The 14,404-nt window shown below is 38.5% G+C and overlaps 1 protein-coding gene across 1 annotated transcript; it reads right to left on the bottom strand.

Annotated features, from left to right (window-relative positions):
- Window positions 1-1,658: 1,658 nt before the first annotated feature.
- gjd1a (gap junction protein delta 1a) lies at window positions 1,659-14,055 on the bottom strand. The gene is made up of 2 exons (XM_084414169.1): window positions 13,143-14,055; window positions 1,659-3,364 (listed from the first exon to the last, which is right to left on the bottom strand). Exons 1-2 carry the CDS (start codon window positions 13,211-13,213, stop codon window positions 2,536-2,538), a joined length of 900 nt encoding a protein of 299 aa, XP_084270295.1. The 5' UTR covers window positions 13,214-14,055; the 3' UTR covers window positions 1,659-2,535.
- Window positions 14,056-14,404: the final 349 nt, after the last annotated feature.

Consider the following 14,404-nt stretch of genomic DNA (forward strand, 5'->3'; position numbering starts at 1 on the left):
ACTTGTGTCACAGTGGGGACCTATAGAGGTCCCCATAGGTACACAAGCTTATCATACATAATGATTTTTTTTTTGGAAATGTAAAAATGCAGAAAGTTTTCTGTGATGGGTAGGGTTAGTGTAAGGAGATAGAATATACAGTTTATACAGTATAAAAACCATTAAGTCTATGGAGAGTCCCCACATAGATAGTGAACCTGTGTGTGTGTGTGCATGCGTGTGATGATCAAATGATATGACTTATATACTTACCTATATTTATATATCTATTATCTATATTAGCCTTCAGATTTTCATTTCATTTCATTAGAATTCTGAGAATGGCTACGATCACCTAAAAGGAAAAACTATAAATATGATAGAATACCCATTTGCAAACATTAATTTAACAGTATTAATGATTTAAATAACTTTGGACAGCACTGATCCTGAATAAAACACAGTTGGAGTGCAGGATCATTTGTATTCCATGTATGAATAGAGATGCCAGCAGCACATACAATAGGAGCTATACTTAGCTTGTTTAACAGCTCTGACTCATTCCACATTAGTTAGCAACCATTACACTGTCTTACCTACACTAATTTTCATTTCATTTCGAAAGTCTTAATTTAGCAGCTACTCTCTTTACGGCTAATTATTCAAGATCATGTTTGGCTATTCATGGCTAACACTCACTAGGTTTCTATCCAACATTCAAAATTAAGAAATCCTAAATGAAAAAGCTAGATATGTGCATAAACTCTGAGGTGGGTTTCCTCATGTCAAAATGCACACTAAGCTGATGGAAAAATGTGTTTCTGCTCTTTCTCACAACAAAGATAGGTGACAGAAGAGGGTCCTTCAAGTATTGTGCGTAGTTGATAAAAACATGTAATGTTGCACATTTCAGAAATTCTGTTAAAACTGTGAAACATTTGGATGAAAACCCAACTAGTGTCAGCCTATTTAGTGTGTGATGGTTTTCCAACTGGGTCAAGGTAAAAAAAACACACACACACACACACACACACACACACACACACACACACACACTTCCTCTCTGTGGTTAAGAGAACATCTAGGCTATGCAGGTGAGCAGTGCTGTGTATTGGTTTTGAGAGAGTCTGTGATTTATGCTTTCACTGCCTTCATCCCTGCAGTGACTGCAGTCTGGATAAAAACCCTCCAACAACATGCTCACTTGGATGGAAATTCATGTATATCCACACACAAACAAGTAAAGAAGAACTCTTTATGCTACTATATTTCATTGATTTTTTTTAATAGTTTATTCATTTATTTTTATGACATATATTTATTTATGATTTATATATATATATATATATCTATATATTATTGCTGCATTGGAGCCGTACTCAGTATAGACTCTCTCTGTCATTCCCATAGAGCTATAGATCTCCTTCCGCATGCTTCAGAATACACCTCAAAAATACTGGGTGCAAAAAAGAAACAATCTGTTTCTATACACAGCTCGTAACACTATCTAGCCATTCTAATGATGCATCGTAACATGCCTTTGTCTGGAAATGCCCATAGTATAAAATCACAATTTTTCCTGTCCATTGCAGAACAAATGCAGATAAATAACACAATTATAGTTTTTTCTTTCTTTCTTTCTGTTTTTTTTTTTTTTCTTTTTCTTCTTTTTTCTTTTTGGCAATCAATTCCTTTTAAATAATGGCAAAAGCTACACTTCAATGTGTTAAATACATGGATGTCGCGATATCAGTATTCTAAGATATGTACAGTAATGATTCGGGGGTTGGTGAAACAAAGGAATTTGGACGGGGGACTGTGGTGTGTCAATGTTGATTTTTGCGTCTCTTTTAGCTCCCAGCAAACGTGGGGGTGGCTTATCAGAAGATGTATGTTCGTTTTCTCTTCTTGCCTTGTATACTTAATAGCTATATCTATAAAACTATGCAGAAAGAAAGAAATGAAAGAAAGCAAGTGGGGGAGAGGCATAGAGGAGTCTGTGCTGAGGTAAATTTTTATACTCTTTTGTTTGTCCTCCTTTTTTCTCTTTCTGGCTGTTCAAAACATGAGGGATGTCTCAGCGTTGACCCTGGAGAAAATTGTTCATATTTTACAATGCTTCTGAGTCACATGCTGAGCAGTCCTCTTGCTTTATCCCTCCACCTCTTTTGACAGCAAGCAATTCAATTTTGTTTCTTAAATTTCTCTTTTTCTGTTGGAAGACTTTTGTTGTTCAGCGGGGCTCAGGGATATCAGTATGTGTGTGTGTGTGTTTGCGGTGTAAATGTGTTTGTGTACCAAGTATGAGCCCTTGTTCTGTTCCCCAGCATTCATCATTAAAGTCTGAAAAAGCAGTATTCTCCATAAAGTTAAGAATCCTAAATCTGATTTTCTACAGTCCTCACTGGTTCATTTGCTTTTTTATTTTCACCCTACCCCTCTCTCACCCTGTCCGATCTATGCATAAAATTAGCAGTGTCAAGTATGCAGCACAGGGCGTGGCCGTCGCCTCATCAGCCACACCCAACCTCGTCTAAGCCCCTCCCCTATTCGCTGTCAGACATAGGCTGATTCGCTAGACTGGGTGCGGCCCAGGTTGGGCACAGATGAGAGGTGGGACACATCCTTTTTCCGGATCTCACAAATGGACTTTCTGCGAGCCTGGACGCCACGGATCGCCGCCTTAATCTTCCGCCAGCCCAGATGGTTGAGCTCAGCCAAGTTTAGGACCACGCAGATCCCGCTAACAGCGAACATAAACACCAGGAAAACTGTCTTCTCCGTGGGACGTGACACGTAGCATTCGACCTCCTTCACGCAGGGGTAGCGATCGCACTCAAACATGGCGGGAACATTGAATCCGTACAGGAAGTACTGGCCGGCAAGAAAGCCAATTTCCAGAACGTTCCGGAACACCACCTGTATGACGTAGAAACGGGAGATGCCCTCCTGTTGACGAATCTTGGCACTTTTGGAGTACGTGACCCCCTGCGGAATGTTGGGGATGTCTTTCAAATCCAGACAGTCACGGTCGTCTTTACTTTCCGGGTGCACCAGGATACCGTTGATGTTGCGGAGCTTGCGGTTGTGTCCATGTCCGTGGTCGATGTAAGGGCCGTGCAGGAGGCTGTAACTGCGATCTTTGTGCTTGGCAGACTGGTGCACTGAGTAAGTGATAAAACAGAGGCTGGGCGTGCACACCAAGATGATCTGGAAAACCCAGTAACGGATATGGGAGATGGGGAAGGCTTTATCGTAGCAGGCCTGGTTGCAACCTGGCTGCAGCGTGTTACAAATAAACATAATCTGTTCGTCCTCATACACCTTCTCTCCCACTATACCCACGATCAGGATCCGGAATATCACCACTACTGTCAGCAGGATCCTTTGGGGGAGAGAAAGGAAGAGACACAAAGAGGCAAGGAAGAGGAAGGCAGTGATAGAGACAGGGATTGAAGAGAGGAAGGAAGAAAAAGCGAGAAGAAAAAAGCATTAGAGTTTATTTCATTTTGAGGAGGACTGACAAACAACACATTGTTAAATTGCTTTTTCCCCTCTATCTCACAAATGCAGACACATGTGCACAAAATGACAAAATAGTGAGTAATTGCTGTAAGCAGAGGTAAACAGGCATTTAGCCGCCTTTCTAAATGACCTGATATACTGAATTAAAGCTGAAATGTATCTTTTTTATATATTTCAGCATAATATGAAACGAAAACTTGAAACAATTCGTATATTCCCTAAAAGAAATGTAAACACGTTTACACAAAAAATACCAGCCCGACATTCACTGTAAAAAGTGAACAGTTGGATCAACTTAAAAAAATTAAAACTGAAATTATCCCGTTTTATCGTGAAAAAAGTGATAATTTAAGTTGAGAAAACTTAATTTCTTTAGGTGTTACCAATTGAAGTAATTTTTTTAAGTTGATCCAACTGTTCACTTTTTACACTAGTTTAACCAGTGGCGTGAGATTGGGGGCGGGACTACCTGTTTGTACAACCAATTGAGGATGAGTAACCTGTCTGAAAAAAAAAGTCATTAGGTGTGAAATTCATGCAGTGTATTTGAATTCAAGCAGTGCATGTCGATTTGAAATTTTGTCCGACTTGAGAGAGTGCTGACGCCATGGTCAGACTCACCGGTAACAACAATGGCATTTGATGAACACAATGAATTATGTTTATTCTGACAGCTTCAGTTCCGCATCTTCTTAACAGTAAAAACTCTTGTGTGATCTTTTCATGTGATTTTAATATTATCTTGTGTAGGGAATGTCAAAATAATAATATAGACCCTACTTAATCTATATTTAAATAGTAGCCTATTGGCTTATGTTTAACTTTTTTCTTGTACATATAGGCACTGTATTAAGCCCTACAGAAAGCACTGAAAGAAAAGTGTTTCTTTTGAAACTTGGTAATGTCTGTTGTTTGACAAATACTACATCTTATCCACTTCGTCTGCAATAAAGCAAGCAAACACATGCAAACGTCGCTACAGGAAGCAGAAAAGTGTCCAAACTGACGGCTGCAGTCGAAGTAGAACACACCTAATATTTTTTGTGCTAAATGCTAGTGTCACAGAAATGGCAAATTTCATCTTTAAGAATGTACTGAAATATTGAAAATATCTGTGTAGGCCATTCAAGAACACCTTTCATGTTCCAACATTCATTCACGTGTGGGTGTGTGTGCAGGCATATGTTCCCTGATGATGATGATAACTGGGGCATACTGCATCAAGGCCAGCAGAGTTTGTGTTGGGACGACTGTGCATGTTTGCATTTATATCCCCACCTCTGCCCTCTTATCAGATTTTTGCAAGTTTAAATCTGTACTCAGTGGAAAAATAAATGGAGATTCATACAAACACACACACACACACAAATCTAGACAAAAGCACAGACTCATTTGATCATAGTGATCAATGTGCCTGATCAAAGTTCAGACACCAGTCCCACAATCACACATGCAGGAATGTGACATATACTGTAACACACAGTGTGAGTGTCCTGATGAGAAACACCTTGAAGCTTTACGCATAGCCGGGTCTCCTGTCAGTGTGCCATTTAGAGCGAAACATCTCCATCCTTCTGTCTCTCGCACACTCTCTCTCTCTCAACAGATGCAGCTTGAGCACACAAATGTTCCTCAGTCTGTCTAGCTCTCATCCTTGCACACACCTATACACACACACACTTGTGCTGAGACCGTCCTTCACTCACAATAACCTTGGTCTAGAACCAGCCATGACGTTATTCCATTGCAGGCTGGTCTCAATTCATGAGGACATACATTTTCTTACACACACACATACATTGTGAGAGCTAGTATTTTGCATTCAGTATTTTATAAGACTTATAATCATGAAGTACTTCTTTGAGGCCCGATCGACTGTGTTAAGCTATTAACCTGCAACAATGGCATTCATATAGCCCTCAGTCCAAGTCCCTCAGCTTATTTTTAGCATATTGGATGGTGTAGTTTAGTGGTTGAAGATCTGGGCTATAGAAAAAGGTTGCATGGGGCAATACTTGAATTATAACCAGTATGTGTCCTTGAGCAGGTTTCAGACTGTCCTTGTAACTTAAAATTGTGCCATTCTACAGTAAATTTGTAGAAACGATGTGGGCTAGCCTTGTTTTTGTGGAGATAAATAAATAAATATGAATATTTCACATTGTTGTGATTCAGTTGGCATATTAAGATGTACAAGATATGCATACAACACTAATGTTTAAAAGTTTGGGGTCGGTAAGATTTTCTAATGTTTTTGAAAGAAGTCTAAAAATGACTGTTTTCAATTGTAATATTTTAAATGTGATGTCAAAGCTGAATTTTCAGCATCAATACTCCAGTCTTCAGTGTCACATGATCCTTCAGAAATCATTCTGATATGCTGATTTGGTGCTCAAGAAACATTTCTTGTTATCATCAATTAAAAAAAAAAAAAAAAAAAACAGTTGTTCAGCTTAATATTTTTGTGTAAATGCAATAGAGTTTTTTCGTGATTCTTTGATGAACTTTTTTCAGCTGAAGTTTTTGATCAACTCAATGCATCCCTGCTGAAAAAAATTACTAACTCCCCGTGACCCCAAACTCTTGAATGGTACTGTGTTTTACAAGACTTCCATGGCACACTCAAGAAAGAGTAATTAAGGCTAACAGGTTTTGCTTTCTAGCCTTAAGCGGACTAAGTCCCCCTCCTGGACTTAGTTAATTATAATGTGGAGTTGGAGGGGTGAAGGATTTCCTGATAAACTTTCAGTGTGTTACTTTAGCATGCAATGTACTTTATACATTATTAGCATTGTGATGGCTCAACGCTAAATGTTAATATATAGAGCACAATAGACCGGCTTTGATATTTGTGTATATTTCAATATTCTGAAATTTATTTTGATGAAAAGTCAGTAATTTAATGCCATATACTTTTTTTTCTACTTCAAATCAAGGTTTATAATGTTGTGATTGGTCCTGGAGGTGGTCTTAGAATTCTTCTTCTGAATTTTTTTTTAAATAGCTCTAGAGAAAATGAATGCGAAAAGAATAATGAGAAATCATTTGTGCTCTAAAGCAGAAAGGCTAATGTTAGCTCAGCGCTGTGAAGTTAGCAGTGGTTTTAATGGACATATGGTGAACATTTGCGCTGCGGTAAGTAGGACAGTTATGACTCTTGATCAAACTCAGTGACAATTTACTGTAGTATAACAGCAAGACATTTTTTTCCCGGTTCAAACGGCAGATGGTGTTACCTTTATATAACACTTATAATAATTAGAGTATAATACAAAAAATCTAACGTAAATGTATCAATGGCTAACAGCCCTGGTGGGTCTTTAAATTAGCAGCACATCCCCCACTCCCTGCTGCCGTTACTATAGCAACCACATAGTGAACCACTCAGCACTCTGCACTGTACCAGAGAAGAGAGAGAGACCGATAAGGAGGGAGGGAGGAATGATTGATGGAATATTGGGAAAGAGAGCAAGTAGGCATACCAAGGGCACAGGGCAGGCACAAACCTGCATACCAAGAAAGAGAGGAAAAATGAGTGTGGAATTGGAGGATGATGAAAAACACACAGGGACTGAGAAAGTGAGACATCTCAAGGTGAACTAAAGAGAGAGAAAGAAAGAGCTTGGATAGGATGAGAAAAGGAAGGAGGGAAGAGGACACAGACAGATGGGCTGAGGCAGACTTGAGGAGCAACTAGACAAATAGACAGATACGGAGAGACAGATGGAGAGAGGCGACTGAGAGCATGCACCGAGAAACAGCATATTTATGAAATAAAACATGAAGGACTCATTTACAGCACCTGGTGTGTGAGTGTGTGTACAGTAACACGCATATTGTGTGTAGCGTGTCAGTTTGCAGCAGAGTAATTTACAGTGAATGGAGCGTGTGTGTGTGTGTACAGTACGTTCAGACATAAAACTGTCAAGCTTTCTGTGCTTTTGTTGTTTCTGAAGTCACACAAACCTTTAAACACATTCTTTTTTAAGCCATATATGTGCGTTTCTCATTTTAATGACAAAAAGGTTTTTTTTGTCTTGTTTTCCAGTATAATCTAAACATTCTTAGCATTTACCTGAGATGCAACATGACTTAAAATATGAACTCTTTCCCCACCAGTGTTTTTGAAAAAAGTTGCCAGCCACCGCCAGCATTTGTGACCATTTTCATGAAAGTTTCATAGCCCCAGAATATTTTGTTGTATGAATATCTCAATATGCAATATATCATAAGAAAGAACAGAAAAAAAGTTTTATTCTAGCTTAATGCATTCTTTTTTTATCAACACTTTAATGTGGGTAAAAAAAAGAGAAAATCGCGTTTTTGTCAAAGACTACATCCAGATCGGATTTAGAACGATGAAAAATACTGAATAGGAAAATCACTTTTTGCAGTGCATGCAAACACACAAGAGGACACACCTGCAGATGTAATAAGAATAAGTATTCTCTTTCCCAAATAAGCCTAGACACACAGAGTTTTATTTGGGTGAAATAACACTCCAAATGTTATGTATTTATTTTTATGTATCGGAAGAACAAGGAAAATGTACTAAAACTAACAGTATCTCACAGGTTATCAATTATTCATGAACTCTGAGAGCTTTTCAGTGATTTTCAGCTCACATTCTCTGTACATCTTGCATCTTCTCTCTTTCCCCACACATCAAAACACACATTTCGCTCTTCAAATAAACATTGTCCCTGGTAAGAAAGCATTTATAACAGCCATGTATACAGCTGGGCCTGTGTCATGCATCCCAGTCCCCCTGCCTCTCCACAGATAGAGCTCTGATGTGCCTAATATGGGTGTGAAACGTTTATGTTTTTCAATTAATCACACATACATTATTTAAAATTGTTATCAAAATGAGGGCATCATTCTTTCGTTTTTATATAAAAGCTACCTGTTACTGTAACCCTAGCCCTACTCTTTTAATTGAATTAATTGAATTATTATTTATTTATTTTTATTTGTAAAAATGTTGGGATTAAAAAAAAAAACGTATGAATTGATTTTCCAAATCATGGTGTCCTCAAATGTCCTCAAAGAGAGGTTTTATCATTTACATACCTCATGTAAACACACGTGTCTCCAAAGGATAGCTAAATAAACCACAAAACACACACACACTTATTCAAACATAGAAAACGAGGACACCAGGACAGATATGTGTTTGCAAATGACTACTCTAGAGATTTACCTCATGCTCTCAATCTCTTCCACTAACTCTCTCACTTTCTCCTCCTCTGTGTCAATAAAGACTTCCTACTTCAGACATGATACTACTAGTGATGCCCTACATCCTGAGTGAAAAAATTAAAGAAGACAAGGAATGAAGAATACAAAATCATAAATTCCCGAGAGACAAAACCAGCTAAATAGATGAAAGGATGAGAAAATGTAGGGTAATGTTAGCTGTACGTGTGGACTATGACTTCAGAAAAACAATTTGTTCACAGACTTAATCAAAGCATTCTGATCTGCACACTCACAGTGCGTGCGTGTGTGTGTGTGTGGTACCAGAAGAGAGAAAGAAGGGCTGCGCATGATAGTTTTCCCTTTTAAATAGTGTTACCGTAGCTCGATCAGTAGAGTGTGCTGCTAGAAACAGCAACGCCATTAAATTCCCAGGGAATGTATGAATTTTTGGGTAACACTTTAGCACACTGTTCTGTCATTAATGTATAACTACACAGGAACAAATGAGCAACACAATGTTGACATTCTATAATAACAAGGAATTCTAAATAACGAATTAGTAAGTAATAGCACTCGGTTGAACTACAATTTACAGGTTCATAATTAATGATAATAATAATGATGTATGCTTAATTCTAAAGTGAAGATCATGGAGACCAACTATGACTGAAGTATCAAACCCTTCAGAAGGAATTACTAATTATTTGTATTCTAAAGTGAAAAACATGATAACTCTAGTAATGACTGAAGTCATTGTAAGCTTTTGAGATTTTTGTAAGGTTAATAGTTACTAGAATTTTAATATTGTGTTTGTCATTTGTTAGTTATTCATTAATGACGGAAAATCCTAGTGTTACCGTGTATCAACTGCTTTTAATATACTGTAAAATGTCATTTATTCCTGTGATGCAAAGCTGAATTTTCAGCATCATTACTCCAGTATTCAGTGTCACGTGATCCTTCAGAAATCAGAGAAATCATTCTCATATGCTGATTTGGTGCTCAAGAAACATCACATTGACATAATAATTATCAATTTTGAAAACATAGTGGAATTTGCAATGGTGTTTGTCTTTTCATGATTCTTTGATGAATACAAACTTTAAAAGAACAGCATGTATATGAAATAGATTTTTTGTTTACTTTGTTTTCTTTACTGTCACTTTTTTTTTTTTTTTTTTTTCTTTTTTTTTTTACTTATTGACCCCAAGCTTTTAAATTGTATTATATGTACACAAATACAAAAAAAAAAATCATTTCGGAATGGGGCTAATGATATTGCATTATAAGTAATTAATGTATGAGCTAATGTTAATGTTGGAGATATGGGGCTTGTTTATTTCCCTCTCTCTCTAGCACTGCAATAAAGATTGAGTGATATGAGCACACTACTCTCTCTACTTCCATCTCACAGGTGCCACTTAATCATCTGCATTAGCACAGGAGGTGTGTGCGTGTGTGTGTGTGTGTGTGTGGCAAGAGATTATGAAAGACAGAGATTGATGATTCTATATTTAATCTGTGAAAGAATATAGTAGATTTCAGCACAGATATAGCCGCTGACTATAGAATACAGGGATGAGTTATGGTATGAAATGCAAGGAGAAGTGTGTGTAAGTGGTTCAGGTACTCTCTACGTTGTGATTGTTTGTACAATCATGTCTGTGTAATTTCCCCATAAAACATGAAAAAACAACGTGTGTGTGTGTGCGTATGTGTGTGTGTGCTGACCCAAACGTTGTCCTGACCAAACAGTAAATGGAGAACGGTATAGATTACAGTGTTGTTGTGACCATTCAAAAATATTGACTGGTTGAAACTACAACAGATCATCTATCAATTGCAAGCACAGACATACAACCGCACATACAAGTGTTTTTGCTAGGATCAGATCAGTTCCATTTAGACTCTCTCCCTGCAAGAAAGAGAATAGTGTGTGTGTGTGTGTGTGTGTGTGTGTGTGTGTGTGTGTGTGTGTGTGTGTGTGTGTGTGTGTGTGTGTGTGTGTGTAATCATAAAGCCTGGCACTGAACTTGGCTGAGCTGCGGTGTGTTTGTCTTTATGTGTGTTCTGAGGGAGGGAGGGATTGCACCAGCTGATGAATGATAGTAGAGGATTTATTCATCTGTTCATTCATTTAATTATTCTGTCGCTATGATTCCGGCCTCAAGTGCTTGATCAGACCTCAAAGGAACAGAGAGAAGAATACGCAGATTACCTCACACTGAGAGACACATACATCAGCAGCACGTGTTTTCAACAACACAACACTGCCATGCAGATTCCAAAACAAATATGTGAAAAATAAGTGATTTTGTGTGCATTTGCATCAATCTATTTGGGTCAGGTTTTGCCTACATTGTGTAGATCAAATGTCCCCCACATGTAAACAGTAAGGACAGAAATCCTCTTCATTTTGAGAGCACTCTTAGATGAAAAGGTTCTGTATAGAACCTTAAAGGGTTCTGTCAGGCGATTCATTGAACCTTTTAGAGGTTCCCCTTATGAGATTATTTTATAAATGTGGTTTTAATTCATTTTGTTTGAATTCATTTTTAATTTTAACTACATTTTATGAACTAATCAGCTTGTAAACATACTGTATCACTAGAAAAAATGTTTAAATACCTGGTTAAACATGAAATGTTGTGATGAAAATTAAAACATCCGGAAAGGTGAGTTAGGTTTAAGGTTAAAGGATAGAAAACATTAAAAAAAATTTTTTAAAAAAGAAGTCAATAGAAAGTAACCATCATGATGATGAGAATAACAAATGGCTATATGTCTGTATGTGAGTGTTTGCATTTCCCTCACATAAAGTGTTACATAATATATTAAACAGTTAGCTAACCTCAAGACAACCCCACATTAAGGATTCATTAAATGAAGGCAAGTGTGCGTCCCAGTATGTGTCAGAGGTTTTGTGATCGATTGATGTGAAGTGATTGACTGCTGGTTAAAGCAGTGCTGGACTGATGGAAGTTTATTACATCACCTGAGGTGAAATCAGTAGTAGGCTGAAGTTTCATTAAATGAAAAACACCTAAAGTCATCTCTTGAGATGCAGTAAATAAGTATTTTTCAATCTTGTGCTTTTTTACTCAGTATTTTTTTTTTTTTTTTTGACGAGTAAAAAAGCACAAGATTGAAAAATACTTATTTACTGATTACTTATTTAATTAAAAACTATGAAGTTAATACATAACAGAAATTTATGTTGACAGCCCAGATGGAGTAAAGTGTCTGTTTATATATCCTTGTGTTGTAATTGACTATGAACGTTCTTCTCAAAACCGCAGAATGTTATTTTCAGTATGTCTGCGTAGAAATGAAATATATAAACTTGAGTGTGTGCTACCCACTAACATGCCCTCTGTGCCACAACCCACACATACACACACATCCTCTCACAGACGGGAGAAGGACGTGCCCTTGATGTGGGGCTACCTGCAGTTAAGGTTAATGAGCACAGCAGAGAGTAGTGCTTACTCAATTATGACACACACACACACACACACACACACACACACACACACAAAGGTGCACACACTTTAGGCTACCAGTCTTAACATGCCTTCATGACACACGATTAGTGTAGGTGGGTGCGTGTTTATGTGTTAATGGGAGTGTAATATTCTTCCTAAACATTTTTAATATGCTTAATATCAACCATTCATTTTCAGAAGCCATAATTGTAATTTCAATTAATAGCAAATCTCTTGGTCTGAGTCTTTAAGGCCCATAATGCAGTCTATTGATTACTGACCATTTACTTTGCATCAAAGAGAGAGACAGAGAGGAATGCATAGGCTACAGTCTAAAATTACCAATCTTTTTTTTTCTCTCTAAGAAGTCTATCATGCTCACCAATGATGCATTTATGCGATCAAACATACAGTAAAACAATAATATTGTAAAATATTATTACAATTTATAATAACTGTTTTATATGGTAATGTATGTTTAAAATGTGATTTTTGCTTTGTGATGCAAAGCTGTATTTTCAGCATCATTACTCCCGTCCTCACGTGATCTTTCAGAAATCATGCTGATTTAGTGCTCAATAAACATTTCTTATTATTATCAATGTTGAAAACCGTTGCACTGCTTGATATTTTTGTGAAACCTGTGTTACATTTTTTTTTTAGGGTTCTATGATGAATATAAAGTCCAAAAGAACAGCAATTATTTGAAATAGATTTTTTTGTAACAATGTAAAAGTCTTTACTGTCACTTTGGATTTGATCAATTTAATGCAAAATGTGTTAGTACAAATTTCCATTCACCTAGATTGACCTAATGCATTTACTAATCTAAACTATTTGAACCGTAATATATAAAGTGTTATCAGCATATTTGAATTGCACACTCCCGAGTCGCCACACATGCACACAGTCCTTCTGTGAGGTGTGTGCGTGCTGCACTACAGCTCTTACCTGCCGATCATAGTAGAGTGCTGCTGTACCGCAGCCTCCAGCAATCTCTCCAGTATAGTCCACTCGCCCATGATGCCGTGCTTTTTGCTCTCACTCCACCTCTGACCTTCAGGTATTGTCACGACCTCTGCCCTCGGCAACTCTTCCAGTGTCCCCCTGTTGACCTTTGAACGGATATCTCTGGCTCCTCTTGAAAGCCGCAGCTGTGTGCGTCCGTCCGTGCGACCGTCCGTGTGTGTGTGTGTGTGTGTCAGGGTAGCGCTCTAGTGCGGAGATGAGCTAGTGTAGCATCTGCAGCAGAAAATCTGATGATGCTGAGACACAGAGACTTCAACCATACTGCATCTCTCAGTCTCACACACACACACACACTGTCCACATTCACTGCTTTTTCTCTCTTCTCAGGGTGTAGGACCCCCTACCTGCTCTTGCATCTCACCCTGTGCTACAAATACACACTCTCTACACCTGTCTGACCTTTTCTACCCTTTCCTCCACATGCACACTCACACACACTCACTCACTTGATGGTCACTGCAGACTCTCTTTTCCCATTCGTTGAGCTGAACGCTAAAGGAACACACATGCAGGAGCATACGGATGAAGATGCAGCTCTCTGAATCTCATAGCAACGCCTGAGCGCACCTTCACACACACACACACACACACACACTATCGCCTGTGCTCCAGTGTGTGGCGGCGGCAGCAGCAGCAGCAGACGAGGATCGTCAAGGTTATGTCCGGTTGAGTGATGAGCTTGTGGTCATGTCTGCGGCTCAATCTTCCTCAAACCTCAGCCTCTCTTCTCTCTGCCTCTCTCTCTCTCTCTCTCTCTCTCTCTCTCTCCACACCTTCCCCGTTCCTTTCGTCTTTGTGCTGCACTGCTGTTGCTGCTGATGATACCTTTCCCTCTGCTCCTCCTCCTCCTCCTCCTCTCTCTCTCTTTCCCTCTGTCACATGCCATAAGCATGCCACCCACCCTCCCTCCATCCTGGACCTGCTCTCCTCTCCCCTCCTCCCCTCTTCTTTCTCTTGTTCTCCTCTGCTCTGCTGACTGTTTCACTTGTGCTGCTGTTCAGGTTATCTGTGCTGCAGGAGGCAAACAGGTTTTAACCTTCTCTTATTCTGTCCCACAGCATGTACACATTAATAATAACGACACTTCTGCACTTTCAGGAACCTTTTTGATTATTTTGGCTTGTATTTACTGTGTCAGACTATTAATGGGGAATTGTGATTCTGCGGTGCCTAACCCCATCTCT

This window comes from Rutilus rutilus, assembly GCF_951802725.1.
Source record: "Rutilus rutilus genome assembly, chromosome: 7".
Classification (NCBI taxonomy): domain Eukaryota; kingdom Metazoa; phylum Chordata; class Actinopteri; order Cypriniformes; family Leuciscidae; genus Rutilus; species Rutilus rutilus.